Raw genomic sequence first — 19,419 nt, 5'->3', positions numbered from 1 at the left:
ACACCGCTATGCATATTTTATCAGCGTTTCTCCCTCTCCCTGGTGGTACACCTCTACCCTGATATAACGCCGTCGTCGGGAGCCAAAAAATCGTACTGCATTATAGGTGAAACCGCATTATATTGAACTTGCTTTGACCTCAAGCATTTCCGTTATTAATAGCAAATCATTTTTGTTAGAACTAACACGGTGTATGCAGTATCCTGTGCCTCCCCAAACAGCCTGGCCCTGCCCCTTATCTGACCCCCACCTACTTCCCGCCCCCTGACTGACCCCTCAGAACCCCTGACCCATCCAACCCCCTCCGGTCCTTGTCCCTGACTGCCCCCTCCAGAGACCCCCCCGTCCCTAATCACCCCCAGGACTCCCATGCCCTATCCAATGCCCCTTCCCCCATCCCCTGACCACCCTGCCCCCAGAACTTCCGAACCATCCAACCCCCCGCCCCCGCTCCCTGTCCCCTGACCACCCCCTGAGATCCTCTGCCCCTTATCCAACCCCTCGGCCCCAGCCTGGCACCCTTAACACGCCACTCAGAGCAGCGTGTCAGAGTCAGACACGCTGGAGCGCGCAGTGCAGCCCCGCCCCCCCCCGTGCGCTGCTCTACCGCGTTAATCTGAATTTGTATTATATCGGGTCACGTTATATCAGGGTAGAGGTGTAGTATAGTATTTACATTAACATTCAAATAGTCTAGGGCTGTTTACAGCTGGGTGACAGTTTTTTCCCATTTCAGCCATGAATGTGTGTGGATGTTTTCAATTTTAGCAAGACAGATTCACAATTCTAATTTAACAAAATGCAATACTAAAAAATATGGGTCAGGCACTGCAGTGAATCCAATGAAACTCTAGAATAACTCGACGATGTCAATAGTTTTGCACCAATATAAATGAGCAGAATTTGGTGCCCTGAGTCAAGGTGAGTTTCACTTTAACAAGGACTACAGGATTTGACCCAGTGTGTTTTCTTATATGAGATGAGTTTTTCTTCTTTCAGATGACAGCTGTGTCAGTTCTGTTCTTCTCATGCTCAATATGATTAACTCAGAGATGCAAACTCTTCTCTCCTTGTTACAGATGTGCTCTGTCCTAACATTCATATCAAAGTCTAACATTCAGAATATTTGAAGGAAACAATGTTTAACAAACAACAAAATCTATGAAATATAAATATAGTGTTAAATGCTGTTTTAATTAGAGCAAGCCTAGAATGTGCACATGTTCACTGTCCCCATCCAGGCCGAGTCTGTGTTTTAATGTACAGATATAGGCCTATCAAGACTTTCACCTGAAGGAGTGTCTTTACTTTAGGAAAGTTCTCCTATTTCAAAGCTGTCCTCTTCTATTCTCTTACCAGTTCACCATTACCTGCTCAGTCCATTTCTCTCCCTCTCTGACTTCTGAATTGCATGACCAGATTTGGGAACCAAATGCTGATCTGGATCACTCCCATTTAACTTCTGAGCACTCTCTGCATCTGATTCTGGTGGTGAAATATGCCAATGACTGCTTTTACTGAAGGAGAGGAGCAGGCTGGCAGTTTGAAGGTATGCAAAACTCACACCACATCAGCAGGACTGGAAGGATATGTGGAACTGGGAAAACAAGACAGGTTTGAAAGGACCAAGAAAGAAAAGGGGAAAGACAGGAAAAGTGGATAAACAAAATCCCAAAATCTCCCATCCCATACAAACTCCTTCATCTGGTGCACAAATCTCCCTCAGACATCAGGCTGGGACTTGGTAGTTATGCAGTTGTGTGGACTCTGGTATAAAATGATCAAATTAAAAACAGAAGGCTGCACTTAAGCTTGGCAGAACTGATAAAATAGTAGTGAGGTAATAGATAAATATATTCCTGCCTACTATGTTTAGGATGTCCTATACAGGGCTCTTTATACACTACATAGAACACCTTGCATTGACCAGTAATGCCACTAGTGAATTTAGACTCTATTAAACCTCCCCTTTGTTTCTAACTACTCTTTTTGTGTGCACTATGTTTAAATCTCCTGATTACTTGGATGGCACCATGGCTGCACTGCTGGCAGTAGCATGACTTACTGCTACCTAGTGCTATCATCCATATCCATTTACATCTTGGTTTATGCTGTGGGATAACAGGAGAAACAAGACCTCCTCCAATCTGGTAAAATGAGTCTCTGCACTCACTGTATACACTTGTTTAAAAACAATGGATGCCATAGCCTTCTAAGCCTGCACGCCCAGTAGGCGCTTTCACCCCACAAAACAAAAAAAGGTCTTTTGCCTGTTACTGCTGTGCTTGGCAACCGACAGCACACTAGCACTCCCCTGCCTGAGAGGTGCCATGCAATGCTAGCCATGCTTCATTGATCTATCTACTCCTGGGAGAATTCTCTGGCAAGAAAATAAAAATGCTGCACAAAATATTTTAAAATTCTGCACATTTTATTTGTCAAAATAACAATATAATCACACCAGTTTCAATTATTTTGATAATATATTTCAAAATCTTTCAGAAAGTATGTCTGTAACAATATAGATGACAAAAAGGATTCAGGAAATGTATTTTGACAAATAGATTCCTTTCTAGACATATTAATACAGAACTCTGAGTAATAATTCATTTAAACTACAATGCAGAACTGTATTTCCCGCACCCCTCAGAAGCAGTGCAAAGGGGGTGACAGGTATAAGAGAGGACCTGAGGGAGAGGGAAGTAGTTGCGGGGATGGAGCCTGGGAATGAACCAGGAGGGATGCTGGATATAAGTGGGAGAAGTATAGAACAATTTTGGGGGGGGTGTGGGGGAGGGATTGTTAGGGAGCATCCCCCATGCATACTCTGGCTGACCCCTAGCGTCTCCCATTCAGGCAGGCACATCTGCTCCTGTCCCCGAACCCCTCTCCCCCAACCCCATGTGTCCCTGCACCCCCCCTCAGCCACACCCTTCTGTGATGGGATGCAGGTGCAGCCCATTTGCTGGGTTTGATTAACACCCCCCCCGGGTGTTGGCTACTTTCCTTGCTATTGCCTCAGGGGAGCTAATATCTGGCCGATTCCCCAACTTCCAGCATTTTTTCAGTGACCACCATACAACACAATTCTCATAACTTCACACGCATTAATGATACACATATATGGATAGAGAAATTACTTTAAGCAGATCATAACCTTTCCCCTGATACCTTACAAGGCACACTTTATATGTAAGATCACAATTATATAAAAATGAGGAATATGGGGGTTCCAGGACACTCCCCCAAGGTATAGAATGTCACACTCTCCCCCTGTTCTTATGTGTCCCTGCACCCTCTCCCCTCCATCTCCATGTGGCCCTGCACTCCCCCTCAGTCACCCCTCCCCCAGATCCACATGTGGTCCTGCACCATCCTCCTCCATTCCCATATGTCCCTGCATCCCCACTCAGCCAACCTCTCCTTGCATCCTCATGTGGCCCTGCACCCCCAATTAGCCACCCCCCATGTGACCCTGCATCCCCACTCCCATTCACCCCTGGCTCAATGCTATCACCCTACTAGCGCCTGTGCCCACTCCAGTTTGTTCCTCCAACTAGTCTTTCTGAATCCTGGTTTATGTGACACCCAGCAGCCCCATGTGTCCCGCTCTGTATCCTCCCATATCCCGTGTCTCCTCATCTAGCCACATGGGCAGGCTGCTGTGTGGAAAGCAGCCTCTCCTCCTCCCTATCTGTGGCTAGCTGCTCCAGCCATGAGCTGGCTGCCCTCTGTTCTGGCACCACAGCAGCCCCTTGTGGGCAAAAGGTGTAACAGCAGTGCCTCTCCAGCAGAATATATTTTCTGAGGAGAAATAAAAATCTGCAGGGAGACATGAATTCTGCACACACTTTCCCCCAGGAGTCTCTCTCTTACTGTCCAACAGTCTGTAGCTCAGGCGGTCCATTTATTTTTATTCTCAAAGCACCCCTCGCAGCTCCAATTTGCAGGCAGGCAATCTTTTAGTACTTAATAAAACTGTTTGACCTACAATTGACTTTTTTTTCCTGGGCTTTTTTCGTACACATCCTCTCCACCACACAATGCCATCTTTACCTCAGTTGAACTTCACCTTCAGTTTGTGAAAGGTACTTTTCCTCCCTTTTGTTTATATATTACATAGAGATTGCATAATAGTTAATCTGCTAACTTCCATGTTTATACTATATTAGAGTAGCAATTTGATTTTATTCTTCTTTAACAAACTTGAGCTGTTTGGACTTGACAGAGAGGAAGTAATTCATAATTGTTCTCACCCTAAATCTCTCTCTCCTTTACAGCACTTTTGTGAGAAATATACACCATGTAAGTATATGTGATAAATTGAAAAGGTTTGTGATAAACTTATCATTCACCTTTAACCACCTTACTTACCCTCTGCCTACTAATCCAGATCTCTGGCACTTGTTCTAACATCCTCAAATCAACTGAATGGCTGCCATTTAAAAAACAAATCAATCTGCCAGAAAAAAAAATATTTCCTTCTTTCCCAAATATGGAGCTTGCCGCAATATCAACATTCCAGTTTGAGGGATAGCTTTAAACTCTTGAGGTCTTATTTCTTTGCAGGGGTAGAACAGGAGTTATATGCTATTATGAAGGGGATATTTCCAGCTCTGTTTGGGGTCCAGCATGAAAGATTGGATTTTAAAGCAGTGGCAGTCTTAGATACAGAAATCCTTTTACATTGTTTTTAGAAGTTTCAATTGAATGGCTCCTGTTGAACCTTAGACAGTTGGACTCTTGGTAACTGAGGCACCTGCCTTCACAAGTAAGTGGATACAAGAAACAATCCCAATAACTATATTTAAAATTCTCTCTGATTTAAACTTTTCCATAGTGTGACATCTATAGTATATATGACTGACGCTTGTTAATAACTCACTCATAGCTTTGCCATTTGTGAGTAAACCAGCCAAATAAAGTTCATGCTGATGAAAATTTTATCCCATCCCATATTCCATTGGCAATCTGGTAGTGAGTCGTGACCTCTATATTCAGGTTCCATTCTGACCTTGAGACCTTGTTTTGGAGAAGCTCTAACACCTGTATTATTTGCGGTGGGCTTTTGAAATATGGCAAGAGGAATACCCTTTGGTAAAGAGTGTCCTTTCTTTGTCCCATGAAATTCCATCTAGGTTTTACTCTGATACACATTTTGAAAATTGCCATTTTTCTTCTCTCTCACTTGTATGCCTAATCAATTCTTTTGGCAGCAGGCCAAAATAATCAAATACAAATATCCTAAATAGTCACATGGCAAGCATTGCACTGGGAGTGCTGTAGAGGGTGAGTTGGTTTGGGTCTCTGTCTCTCCCCACCCCCAGCCAAGCATGTTGTATCAGAGGCCTAGCTCCTTCATTCTCACTGCCTGGCATGAGAGGGAGAAGATAGGGGAGAGAAAGCAAGGCTTGGTGCCCTCTAATAACCCCCTCCAGAATTAAGTGCTCCTCCACTCCAGCCATCTCCTGCTGCTTATTGATGTGGTTAGTCCTGTAGCTCCAGGGGTAGAAATTTGTGCTGAAGGCACAGGGTGTTCGAACCCTGCTGATGATGCATGGTTACAAGGGAGTCAAAATTTGTTTTTACCTTTTTAACAAAAACAAATCCTAGGAAATTATGCTCAAAAAGCTATGGTACAAGAATGTCATTTAATTTGCAAAGTCTAACACTCAAAAATTAGGAAGTACCAGACTTATGCTTGCTCCTGCAACCTTAATTCTTCCCCCTTGTATGTGTGCATTATAGTATAGATACTACTTCTCCCCTCCACAAAACCCTAGTCTCATGAGGTGCACAGGATGGACACATAATGGGGTAGAATTAAAGATGCAGCAGCAACCTTAATTCTAAGATTTCCTAACTTTCAAGTGTTTGTCTTTGCAACCTAATTAACATTCTTTTAATATAGCTTTGTGTGTAATCTGTAACATATATACAGTAATTTTCCTTTGTACTATACAAATTCCCTTTGCTATCTCAGACTAGCTGTACATTAGTAAAATATTCTTGAATTTAATATAATATCCTTATTGTAATAACCTTCTTTCAATTACTATTCTTTGTAGCCAGTCAAATATTAGCATGATCTAGGCCTCTTATGTAGTTTCATTATCATTAGAGGCAGTTCTTTTTTTTAGAAAACTGCAACCTAAAGGCCTCTTTGACATTGTTCCAGAGCTGTCAAGTAGTTTAACTTGTCCTAAATGAAATTAATACAACCTTCTATACTACAACCATACTCCAAGTGAATGATACTAATGAGCCTTCATCTTGAGCATCATGGATTCTTGGTGTTTGAAACAAATGAGTTGGCAACCCTTCTTCCTCTTGTTTATTTTAGTCTTGCGCTAGGTTGGTAAAGAATGATCACTAGTTTGAATCTTCCTAGCCTGACAAACAATGAAGGCCCTGTTCAAACAGAGTCTCTTTATTTGTACTAGTTTACATAATAGCAATTCATATTAATTCATTATCAAACATATTTCAATGTTAACAAGACTAAATTCTGTTTTATGCTGTGCAGATCTGCATAGCGAAAGAGAGTCTCTTTCTTGTTAGTGCTTCTGTGGGGTAGCCAGGTAGAAGACTGTCCTAGTCAAGGATCCGAACATGCATGGAAATTTAACTACCTTTTTAAGCATAGATGTGATCCTCCAAGGGTTGGGATACATTAAACAGGAGGGAGAAAGCAGAACTGGGTTCCCTTCACTTCTATATCCTCCACCCCGCTGTTCTGCAGATTTAAAAAAAAAAAAAAGACACTTGGACTCTTAAAAATCAGTCATTCAACATCATTTTAAAGCCACTGAATTCACTCAAAACAATGTATCCATGACACCAAACAGTAATGTTTAAAAGCAAATGCAATTCATTTATACCCTACAGTACATGGAAAATGATAAATCAGCCTTGGCACCTTGAATCCAAACTGGTTAGAAGGACAGTCACTGATAAAAGGTTGAAGAGACACTGTCAAATTCAATTTACTGGGCCTGATTTTTCCGACACCTGAAAAAATCAAGAGCAATTTGATTGAAGTTAATAGAATTACACTGATGTAAGTGAAAGGAGAACTAGACCCCATTATACAGGAAATTCTGCTCTCACTTCAGTCAGTGTAAATCTGGAGTAACTCCATTAGCTTTAGTGAAGATACTCTGGATTGACACTGGTGTCAATGAGAGCAGAAAGTGGCCCCTTGTCTTGTCTGTGCAGCATTTTAATATTTCTCAGAAATTTAGAGCAATGTCAGCCATGCTTTAATGGAGCATAAAAACACCTTCCAATCAAACAAATGGGTTGCCATAGTAATACTAAGAATTAAAGGACCTTATTTTTCTTGATTTACATAGTTGAGTGCATGGTTGCACTCATAGTTGCAGGTCTTATCTTTCATACAGTGACATTTTATTAAAAGCAACACAAAATGTATTGTACATGTAGCTGTAATATAGGTACTGTGTAAATCCAGATGTAGGCCAAGATTTTCAAAAGAAACCAGTGACTTTGGGTGCCTAACTTGAGACACCGTAAGGGTGAAATCCATGAATGAACCTACATGTTGCAATGCTTACTATCAGGGCACTTAACTTTTAGGAACCTAGAAAATTACAGATGATATTGTGATTGTAGCAATGCGTGACTCACTCCTCTGGCATCTCCTGCTGGTTGTCCAGGGAATTAGCTCTTCAAGCCTCTGGAGCACCCTCTGCAGGCCGGTGTCCCACTGCCACTAGCCCCCATATCCCTCCCAGGACTTGGTACCCCTTGTGTTTGGGGTGCTTCCCCCTGGCAATACCCCCCCAGTCTCAGGGTCTCCCCACCCAGGGGAACCCCCACCCCCTAACCCTACCTTGCCTCAGTCATAGGCTACTGCCAGTCACCAACTTGCCCCCCAGCCCTGAGGCAGACTGCAGTGTCAGCCATTCATCACAGGCAAGGTTGGGTCTGGACCTGCTACCTCTCTCTGCAACCCATTGCCTCTATGGGGCCTTGGACAAGGCCCTGTAGTCTGGAGAAGTTGCCAGCCTGGAGCTCCCCAGCCCCACCTCACTCTAGGCACCCTGAGCTTCCCAGCAGCCCTCGTTGTCTCAGCCCTCTCCCAGGGCTGATTTCAAGCCCTTCAGGGGAGGAACGGGTGACCACCCCGCTACAGTGATCCACAGAGCTGGGTTACGCACTCAGGATCCCTATACAATGAATGGAGAGAGACAGGTGCCTTAGAATGTGATCCACAAAAGCCAGCAAGCTAGGTAGCTCCTTGCCTAAGCTAACCTGTGGGAGGTGCCCTTGTGATAAGCCCTGTCCCTTTCTCTGAGATAGCAGCCTAAGTCCAGGCTGCAGGGACTGCGAGTGATCTTCAAACAGAAAACCCTCTCCTGGCTTGGGGCCTATTTAGTTTCTTCTGCAAATGTGTTAGATGACAGCCTGGCTCCACACAAAACGGCCACAGGAAGAGGGGATGGTGGTGCCTCTGCCCTATCTTCCCCTACCAATAACTTTTAGCCCAGTGGTTAGAGCACTCAGTTGGGTTGTGGGACACCCTGATACAATTCCCTCCTCTGCCAGAATGGTAAAAGGGATTTGAATAAGAGTCTCCCATCTCTGAGTGCTCTAACCACTAAACTATGGGATAGTCTGATATGGGGTTCTCTCCTGTTGAAGATCTTCCACTGCGGATAAATAATGAAAGAGTCATAGGGCCAAATAAAGAAGGAATAACTATACAGTCCAGTAGTTAGGGCATCCATCTGGGGAAGGGGGGGGGGAAGCAGGAGACCCTGGGTCAAGTTCCTCTGCTCCAACTATTCTTTCAGTATCCACAGTGCAACAGCTGTGAAATGAAGTTGGGTCTTCCACTTCCCAGTTGAGAGCTCTAACCACTGGGCTAACAGTTGTAACGTGGAAAGTGGTGGCACCGTCACCTCCTCCTGGCTTTTGAATGGGGCCTGATGTGTTATGTGCATTCAGCGGATGCACACTGAATCTGCACTCTTGGGTGAATTAGGTAGCTGAATGACTATCTTCCCCTGCTTCATGAATCGCTCTGGGGCTTAAGTGGGAGATAGGCATCTGGATGCCTAGAAGAAGGCAGCAGTGCACATGCCCAAAGGCAAAAACTTTGGTGCCTAGGGAATTTTTACTTTGAAAAACGTAGGCATTGAGAGAGTTTAGCACCTACAGGATTTGGCGAGAGTTTTGTGAATCACAGAGTGGGACTTAGGTGCCTAAAAATGGGACTTAAGCATGTAAGTCTGGGGTTTAGGCACCTAAGTACTTCCATGAATCCCACCCAAAGTGCTTACCACCAGCACTCTGAAAATCAGATCTCCAGTTGCATGCTGTTTGTTTAAAGGGTGCAACACAAACACAAACCTCTCCCTCTCTCCATGTGGAAGTTCCAGGCTTTTTGTGCTCATCTCATCAGTGTGTAAGAAATGCGATCCCTTTGATTTACTACTGAACCTTTCAAGATGCACTCTGTGGAAGCAGGGGCGGCTCTACGTTTTTGGCCGCCCCAAGCAGTCATGCGCGGGAGGCGCCCCGGAGCCGCGAGAGCAGCGGACCTCCCGTGGGCATGACTGCGGAGGGTCCGCTAGTCGCGCAGCTCGGCTGGACCTCCCGCAGCTGCGGGCGGTTCGCTGGTCCGGCGGCTCCGGTTGAGCTGCCGCAGGCATGCCTGCGGGAGGTCCAGCCGAGCCGCGGGACCAGCGAACCGTCCGCAGTCACGCCTGCGGGAGGTCCACTGGAGCCGCCGGCCGAGCGTCCCCTCCGCAGTCATGCCTGCGGCAGGTCCGGTCCTCCCGGGGCCCCGGTGGACCTCCCGCAGGCATGGCTGCGGCCGGTCCGCCGGCCCAGCCTGCCGCCCCCCCCCCCCCCCCGGCGACAGGGAACGCCCCCTACATTTTGCTGCCCTAGGCACCAGCTTGTTTTGCTGGTGCCTAGAGCCGCCCCTGTGTGGAAGTATGCTATACAGTTTGGTAAACCTACTTGGCAGAGTAATGTAATGTTACTCTGATATATTATTTACATCATATAAAAAAGTTACCTACAGTCATGAATAGAACCCAAAGTTTTATATGCAAAAATCCAATTAGAAAAAATTCTGATTTTGATGTTTATAACAGTGGATGCGTAGGTAACAGGTACAACATTTAAAATGAAATACAATATTTAATCTCCTTAAGATTTTAACTCACTTCAATCATGTTTCATCTCCTGTTAAGGTGTTTACTCATTTTAGTTCTCAGTACCATAAAATATGAATGTCAAATCTCCCATGGATATCACTCTCTTACATGCTAAATTGTTTTCTAGCTGCTCTGCATGCTTGTTTTGTATTCACAAAGTAAATAAGACATTTACATTTCTGTTTAAAGTTTCTATTCATCACTACACTCTGTTGGGTCCACATAAAGGAGACTTCCAGTTTTTTTAACGCAATACTCTCTATGGAGGTTAAGTGGTTTTCTAACCATTCTTTGTGGTTTTATTGCACATTGGAAAAAATAACTCCAACTATAATATGATGGGGGCTAATTTAGCTACAACGAATCAGGAAAAGGATCTTGGAGTCATCGTGGATAGTTCTCTGAAGATGTCCACGCAGTGTGCAGAGGCGGTCAAAAAAGCACCCAGGATGTTAGGAATCATTAAAAAGGGAATAGAGAATAAGGAGAATATATTATTGCCCTTATATATATATCGAGAAAGTAGATAAGGAAAAGTTATTTACTTATTCCCATAATACAAGAACTAGGGTTCACCAAATGAAATTAATGGGCAGCAGGATTAAAACAAATAAAAGGAAGTTCTTCTTCACACAGCGCACAGTCAACTTGTGGAACTCCTTACCTGAGGAGGTTGTGAAGGCTAGGAGTATAACAGCTTTTAAAAGAGAACCGGATAAATTCATGGAGGTTACATCCATTAATGGCTATTAGCCAGGATGTCTAAGGAATGGTGTCCCTAGACTCTGTTTGTCAGAGGGTGGAGATGGATGGCAGGAGAGAGATCACTTGATCATTACCTGGGGCACCTGGCATTGGCCACTGTCGGTAGACAGGATACTGGGCTGGATGGACCTTTGGTCTGACCCAGTATGGCCATTCTTATGAACTCTCCCTTTCTCTAAATTGATACTGATATTTACAATGGCACTGTCAAGCAGTTTAATTAGGCCAAAATTTGATTTACGTTCAGATGTTTAGAATCTGATGAGGAACGTGCAGTTTTTCAGTTTTTAAATATCTATTTAAAGATGAACTATGGCCTTTTTAGGTTTTGCACTGGGGACTTACATGGGGGTTTGAATCTTTGACTCAGCAGGCTGGGAAGAAGTTATTCCATGGCTCCTCTGAATTGTAGTAGTGTTTGTGGCATGCTCCCTAGACTTGATCTTCAGTCACTTGGTCTTTTTAGTACGCAGATCCACCTGTCATACCCTATCCCTGCATGCTGCTAGAAAGAGAACTCTGGCATAGCAGTGTTCAGGGAGCACAGAATTTCCCTGTGTGACTTTATTATTTGTATTATTCTAGTGCAGGGGTAGTCACGTGGACCACAGGCCAAATCCGGACTGCCAGATGCTTTTGAACAGACTTTAAATCTTTTATTTACTTATTATTTTTTAAAATTATTTTCTCTGGAGTCTGGACCTTGACTATACCTTAACCACAAAATTTGGACCTTGACAAAAAATAATTGTCTACCCCGCTGCAGTATGTAGGAGACCTAGTCATGGACCAGGATCTCATTGTGCTAGGTGCTGTACAAACACAGAACAAAAAGACAGTCCTTGCTCCAAGAAGCTCATAAATTATCTACCTGGCTGTCTATCTATATCTTACAAGGACATGAAGGCATTGCATGTATCCTCATGTGGCTACATAATACTATCTGTGAGGAGCAAGACTGTGAACAGATGTCACACAGGAATGTGCAGGCTCCAGCTGAAGACTTGGAATGACACTTGGCCTTTTTTCAATCAATTTTTCAAGTCTGATAGTTTTTCAAGTCTGATAGAATGGAGATAGTTGATCTCCATTCAGGTCTGTCCTTGACTATGTCTTTGAAGTTATCAATATTTATGATACATGAGGTGAGATTCTGCTTAATGGTGTCTTTGAAGAGTTTTTCGTTGATAACTTCTCCTGCATGTTCCAAATTTCAGCTCACCCCAGAAAACTTTTTCAGGCATGTATAATCACCCATTCTGATAACATGACTTGTTCATCTCGGATGAGCTTTGATGATCATTGCCTTGATGCTGGTTGTTTTTGCGCTTTCAAGGATGTTAATATTTGAGACTTTGTCTCACTAGTGGACCTTCAGAACTGAGAGGGGACAGTGCATGTGAAAATTTTCAAGTTGCTTAACGTGTCTGTGATAAACTATCCTGTTTCACATCCAAATGAAAGGAATGCTATTGCTGCATTGGATATCATCAGTTTTATTGACTGTTTGATTGTGGGCTGGTTGAGTACTCTATGATGACGTCTTCCAAAGGCCTGGCTTGCCTTTCCTATTCTATTTGTTGTGTCTTGATCCAGGGAACCTCACTTGAGATGGTACTGCCAAAAGACAACATATTGATATTGACAGATGAGGGAGTGCCCATAAATAATTAGACTATCTATATTGGTCAGCACGATAGGCAGTGGTCTCTGCACATAGCAGTCTAGCTGTTTTTAAGTGCCTGTACTCCCACATAGCAGTACACTGAGTGTTTTGATGGTTTCCGGGGCCTAGGGCAGTAGCTTTCAACCTTTCCAGACTACTGTACTCTTTTTAGGAGTCTGATTTGTCTTGCATATCCCCACATTAAACCTCACTTAAAACCTACTTGCTTACAAAATCAGACATAAAAATACAAAAATGTCACAGCACACTATTACTGAAAAATTGCTTACATTCCCATTTTGCTATATGTTTATAAAATAAATCAATTGGAATATAAATATTGTACCTATGTTTCAGTGTATAGTATATAGAGCAGTATAAACAAGTCACTGACTATATGCAATTTTAGTTTGTACTGACTTCGCTCGTGCTTTGTATGTAGCCTGTTGTAAAACTAGGCAAATATCTAGATGAATTGATGTACCTCTTGGAAGACCTCTGTGTACCCCTGGTTGAGATCCACTGGCCAAGGAGACTTAGTCATGGATCACGACCCCATGGTGCTAGATGCTGCAGGCTTATGAAAAGGTGGGAATTATTTATCCCTAAATATTAGTAACTTTTCCAGTGAATTGACTTGGATTGCTGAAACTTTCTTTTCCCAAACAAAGGGCAAACATTTTCTGGAAAAGCACAATTTGAGTTTGGGAAAAGAATCCCAATTCTATTAAATTCATTTCTATTTCTGTCCCTTACTATGTCAGCTTGTTAAAATAACTTTGAAAAAGAAGGAACACTATCATATAGGCAATCAATCTTGAAAGGGACTTGTTTTCTCATCAATATTTATGCGTAGGATAATGAACGTCACAGAAACAGAGAGATTTTGAATTGAGTATATTTGATACTCACTAGATAACCAAAGCTCTAAGCCTGTAAACATTTAACCAAGTGTGTAACTTTACATACTTTCCTTAGTCCCCCCCAAAAAATGGGATGACTTGTGTTTAAAGTTACACACTTACCTAAATCTTTATGGAATCAGGACACAAGTGACTGGAAGTACATGTAGTATTTTTGTTTTTTCATTTTTTTAATCATACACATCCTCAAGCTATCTCCTGGACACTTAAGCAATTAAATCAATGAACTCTATATGTGAGTTGCTATATGATGTAAAAATCATTACCTTCTGGAGTGCCAGTTTCCCAAACTACTTTAGGAGGTTGCTGGATCTCTCCTACTCTGGAATTTTTCTTATCATCACTTCAAAACCTGGAAATTATTGTGGGGAATGCTGGAGCACTAGCAATATTTACCTAATGCCAGTAGTGGCTGAGCTGCTTGTGTGCTCTGAGTCTAAACCAGGAAACTAGTGTAGCCCTAACTGTTCAATCCAGCAAAAAATACATTTGCTGAAATTTAAGGGGATGAATGAGCATATATTGTAACTCCAGTTTTTTATTATCTTTTTCACTATTTAATTGTTTGCACGTTGTGCAAAGACCACTTGACTTAAAGAAATTAACTGGGGGCGGGGAAGTCCAAGGTCTTGATCTTGCAATGAATTCTCCCCTGGCGCTTATTGCAGAATTGAGGCTCAAGTGCAGCTTCGCTCTTCCTCAAAAGAAGCCCGCTGGTTTCGGTCTGGCCCGCGGATGACGCTGCCTGTCTGCACCGACGGAGGGGTAAGGAGGGAGCATCATTCTCACCTGCAGCCGGCGGGGCCCCTTTTCCAAGGGATCCCAGAGCCAGCGGGGGAGTCCCGGAGCGGGGGAGGCTGAGCCGCCAGGAGCCCACAGCAGGTGCACCATGCAAGTGCCTCTCTGTCCCTCGCCACCGGCTCTGAACTCCTCGGGCTCTGCCCCCCAGTGAAGCCCCGAGAGGGAGAGCGGCCCGCGGCTGCGCTCGCTGTCCTGTGACGGGCTGGTGGGTTCCCGCGCCCCGGCCAGTCTGCGGGGCCGGGCCGGGCCGCAGCGCTGCGCGCGGGCCCTCGTGCCATGGCTACGGCTGAGGGACTCGCCCCCCCCGCGCGCAGGGGGAGGAAGTGACCTGCCCGGGGGGGGAGTCTGCCGATCGCGGGGCCCGATGCGGCGCGCCGGGCGGGAGGAGGCGCCCCCGGGGGCCCAGCAGGGTCAGCGGCCGGTGTAGCGGGCTCGCTGTGCGGCCGGACTGCAGCGGCAGCGTGGCTGGCCCCCCCCCCGCGGAACAAACCATTGCAGCCCGCCGCGGAGGTGAGGCACCTGTCATCCGCCGCCCGCGCTCGGCCTCCGCTCGGCGGCGGCTGCTGGCAGCGCACCCCCGCGCGCGGGGCAGACGTTCCGCACGCCCGGCCCCCGGGGAGCCGCGGGGCGGGCACCGGGTGCGGCGCGGGAGCGCTCTCCTCCCCCCAGCTCCCTGTGCGCGGAGCGTGTCGCTGCCCCAGCCGCCGCTGCCTGCAATGGCGCTGAGTAGCGGAGTCGGAGGCTGCTGCCCGCTGGCAGGCTGGGGGCGGCAGCCGCGCCGGAGCCGGGGGTTGGCGGAGCCGCAGCTCTGAGCGCGCAGGGAGCCGCGGGAGGTGGAAGGAGCCCAGCCCGGCGTGCAGCTCCTCTCCCGGGTAAGGGGCCGTGCGCGCACCGGGGAGCAGGGGCTGAAGTTAGGACTCGGGTGCAGCTTGTGTGCGCGACAAGGGGAGATGTGCCCGAGGGCTTTTGTTTCCTTATACGCTGTAGCCAGAGCCAGGGGGGTTTATGGCCACCGAGCTTTGCTCCCTGCCATGATTGCCAGGGCTGCTGCTCCTACGCAAGGTGGTTCTTGGGCCAACGCTGGTGTGGGATCTTCTCGCCTTTCAGTCCGGAGAAACCGGTTCTTCGCAGCACTTCCCCTTTCAGAGGGGATTGCTGTGACGCCAGACAGGATCCTTTTACCTTAAGTTAGCCTTTCTTTTTCTTATAATCGTTGGAAACATCGGCTGGAGTCTGTAAAGGGGGAGGCAAAGGGAAATGATCGGTGTCTAAGAAAAAACTGCTACAGACACCCCCTTCTCCATAATTGTTGATTTTTTAAAAAAAATTGATGATCCACAGTAGCAGAGATGCTGCTGCTGCACCCGCTGGTTTGAAGTGATTGCCATCATATACGGGTTTACAGTTTGGTTCAATGGCTCTCGGCACCCCCACTGTACAAATTGTTCCAGCACCCCGCACAGCAGTTGAGCCACAGCTGTGTGCAACCCTCTGCTGCTTGTGCATGGCTAGTTGGGCTTGAGTTTGGAGGTGATCTCAGAGTGTGTTCTCTTTCAGGAAGGTGATGAAGGGATTGTGCATTAATAGCCACATAATATTGCTTAGTCTAAAGTAACCTCTTAGGCTTAAAGACTGGCGAATAAATGTGTAAGGTACTTAATCCGTAATCTTCCTGCTCTAAAATGCTAGGTGTGACTGCAGTGTTATAGCATTCCTCCCTATTAGTGAGGAGCACAGCAGCCCTCATGCATTGCATTTGGAGCTTGCAGCAATAAGTTATAGCCTAGAAGAAAGACAAGGAAACAGAAGGCTGCTAATGAGAGATATTTTGCTCTCGATTAGTCATGTGTTGTTCTCCTGCAATTCTCCGGGCTAATGTTCAGGCTGGAATCAGACTGATTTCTCATCCTTTACCTTAAACACCACTCAGAGTCTCCTCCCTCCCCTCAACTAAGAATCTCTAAATTCATCATGTTGAATCATGTAACTTTCCATGCAGTTTATTATATTTAAAACACAGCCTTTTTTGGTGTGGCAACTCGGTGGATGCACAGATGTGACCTGGAAGATTGAGAGATTTAGCCTGTAGCTCCATTTTTTGCAGTTCACTAGATGCTTCCATGCTCTTTGTCATGCTAAAATAATACAGCAAGTGGAAAGGGGCAAGTCTTATTAAATTTCACATCACTATTTTCAACACAGAATGATACCTTTGGGTGCAATTTTTCTAATTCTTTTGAAATGTTGTTTCATTGTTGAATCATTGGTCTCTGCATAGAAACACCATTCAAAGCATACTGTTGTGTAGTTCAGAGACAACCTAGGTGGAACTGCAAATGTTAACAGCTCAGGGAAACACAGTCATCACGTTTGCATGAAGTATTTCGTGCCCAGACATAAATAACACAGAGATTTTAGTTCTGTTTACTTTGTCCTTTACCATCTCCAGTCAAAAAGTTTGACTGCAATGAAACACTAGTGACATTATTTTCCTTGTAATTTTATTCTTTGTAATTTTGTGTTTCACCTAGACAAATTTGTTTATGTTGTAATATGTTCATAGCATACATCTGAACATCACAAAACTGCCATGTTTCATTGTCTCATAGTGGCATGTTAATTAGTACTTGGAAGGAAATTTACTTTTATGTGAGCATTCAAACTTTTTCAGACTGTCTAATTGTTGAATCTTTAGCAAATTGAGTCTGCTTTAGAATTTTAATACATGTGTGTGTTTTGGTAATGATGCTGTGTGAAGGATGAATCCCTGCATTTGTTTTGTAATTTTTATTTCTAAATATCAGTTATATCAAATAACTTTAAAACTGAAGTAATTGATTTAGATTTGAAGAAATACAAATGCATGACTCGATTCAAAAAGTTGTACTTTCTGTTGCAGGTTAAATCTACATTTGTTCTGGGAAGCCATCAGTCTTGCCACTTTGTTTGGTGTCATGGTTGCTTGCACATATTTAGATAGTATCTGTCAGAATACCTACTGAATATGGCCCTGATGGAGACCAGTGCCACCTGAGAGGCACTTTCTTCTCAACCAGAATCTCACTAATAACAGAAGACTGAGAGTGGTATATCAGTCACTATGTACATTGGTTTTGCACTCTGAAGTAAACATGATGAAAACAGAGTCTTCAGGAGAAAGGTCAACCCTCCGAAGTGCCTCTCCTCACAGGAATGCTTACAGAACTGAGTTCCAGGCACTAAAAAGCACCTTTGACAAACCTAAATCAGATGGAGACCAAAAAACAAAAGATGAAGGCGAGGCCTCTCAGCAGAGCAGGGGGAGGAAATATGGCTCAAACGTCAACAGGATTAAAAACTTATTTATGCAGATGGGCATGGAGCCCAGTGAGAGCACTGGAGTTACCCCTAAAACCAGAGGGAAAAGTGGTCCCCTGTCTCCTCAAAGAAGAATTAGGCCCAAAGAATTTGTGGAGAAGGCAGATGGCTCAGTTGTAAAACTAGAGTCTTCAGTTTCAGAAAGGATTAGTAGATTTGATACTGTGCACGATGGTCCTTCCTATTCCAAGTTTACTGAAACTCGAAAGATGTTTGAGCGAAATGTTCATGAAATGGGACATTCCAATCGCTATTCCCCAAAGAAAGAGCGAGTAGTTTCCAATGAACTCCAAGATGAGTGGTGTAGCTCTAAGTCTAATAGAGGCAGTACTGATTCATTGGACAGTCTTAGCTCAAGGACAGAGACCGTCTCTCCAACAGTGAGTCAGCTCAGTGCAGTGTTTGAAAACACTGATTCACATACTGTAATCGTTTTAGAAAAGTCAGAAAACAATGAAGAATACTCTGTAACTGGTCACTACCCACTAAACCTGTCGTCTACTGTTGCAAATCTGTCCTCCACTGTTGCCAACCTTGATGGATTCAGTCCCTTAAAAGATGCTAATGCCTGGTCTTCACCAGCCAAACAAACTACAAGTTCAGTATCTGCTGAGATCATTCAGCAAAACAGTACGTCTTCAACAATAAGAGAAGAAGCTTCTAATAGCACTTTGCCAGCATCAAAAGCAAATGAAGAAATAAGGAAGAATAAGGAAGCAAGTTATGATCCTGTTGATGTTTGTGCAGCAACTAAACAAGAATTGGCCAGCATTAACAGCGAAAAGCGTGAAGAATCCTGTACCAGGACTAAGGAAAAAATAGATACAGAAGTTTCTTTACAACAAAAAGAACATTCACAAAATGCAGAGAGCGCCTGTGTTGGCACTGGAGCTGCAGAGATACCAAGAAACTTGGTAGCAGGTGGTGATTTTGCAGCAGATGTAGCTTCAGATGCTACTGAATCCCACTATGATGATGCCAGTGGAAAGGAAGTCCAGGAAGACTTGAATAACTTTCAGAGTTCACATGTATATATGCACTCTGACTATAATGTCTACAGGGTGCGATCAAGGTATAATTCTGACTGGGGAGAGACAGGAACAGAACAGGATGATCAAGACGACAGTGATGAAAACAACTATTATGAACCTGATATGGAATATGCTGAAGTTATTGGATTGCCAGCTGAAGATGAAATCCCAGCAAACAGAAAAATTAAGTTTAGCAGTGCTCCAATTAAGGTAATTTCCTCCCCCCAAACTTTGATTCTTATTTGAGCTTAACTTTGTTCAGGGTAGATTTTGACAGCTGCATCTGATTCTGAAAAGATTGCGGAGGTCCTTGAGACCTTTTTTTGTTGTAGCTGGCAAGTGAGCATAATTTCAAATGATTTAAAGGGAGCTGAGTTCTGATGGCCCTGTCTCATTTCCTAGTCTACTTTATGGTTGATTAAACCAGCAGAAATTGAGAATGAGTTTCAGGTTTGTGAGGCTTTGTAACTGAAACATACACATTCTGATGTATAGGACTTCATAAATATATAAATAGCATGGTGAAATATAAAAGGCATCTATATGGTGACCATCATATTTACATTATTTTTGAAATTTAAAAATAACTTCTGCATTCCAAACAGCTGCTCTCACTTTAAAGAACATCTGTGAAGAATTAAAGTTCTGGAGTGAAATACTGTATGGTATGAAATATAATGTGC

At 44.3% G+C, this 19,419-nt stretch overlaps 1 protein-coding gene across 8 annotated transcripts in view; it reads left to right on the top strand.

The window, feature by feature from the left end:
• Window positions 1–19,419, top strand: part of PPP1R9A (protein phosphatase 1 regulatory subunit 9A) — a 254,557-nt gene that overhangs the window by 2,342 nt on the left and 232,796 nt on the right. For 6 of the 8 annotated variants that reach the window (XM_045004340.1, XM_045004337.1, XM_045004336.1 and 3 more), the window contains exons 2-4: window positions 1,420–1,549; window positions 14,216–14,312; window positions 17,248–18,946. In XM_045004340.1, the coding sequence (XP_044860275.1) occupies window positions 17,480–18,946 (1,467 nt within the window). In that variant the 5' untranslated portion in view covers window positions 1,420–1,549; window positions 14,216–14,312; window positions 17,248–17,479. The remainder of the gene's footprint in view (window positions 1–1,419; window positions 1,550–14,215; window positions 14,313–17,247; window positions 18,947–19,419) is intronic. The other 2 variants (XM_045004334.1, XM_045004333.1) reach the window with 2 other exon arrangements.

This window comes from Mauremys mutica, chromosome 2, assembly GCF_020497125.1.
Source record: "Mauremys mutica isolate MM-2020 ecotype Southern chromosome 2, ASM2049712v1, whole genome shotgun sequence".
In the NCBI taxonomy this organism is placed as follows: Eukaryota; Metazoa; Chordata; order Testudines; family Geoemydidae; genus Mauremys; species Mauremys mutica.
Note: the sequence above shows the minus strand (reverse complement) of the source record. Positions and strands in the feature narration are given on the sequence as shown.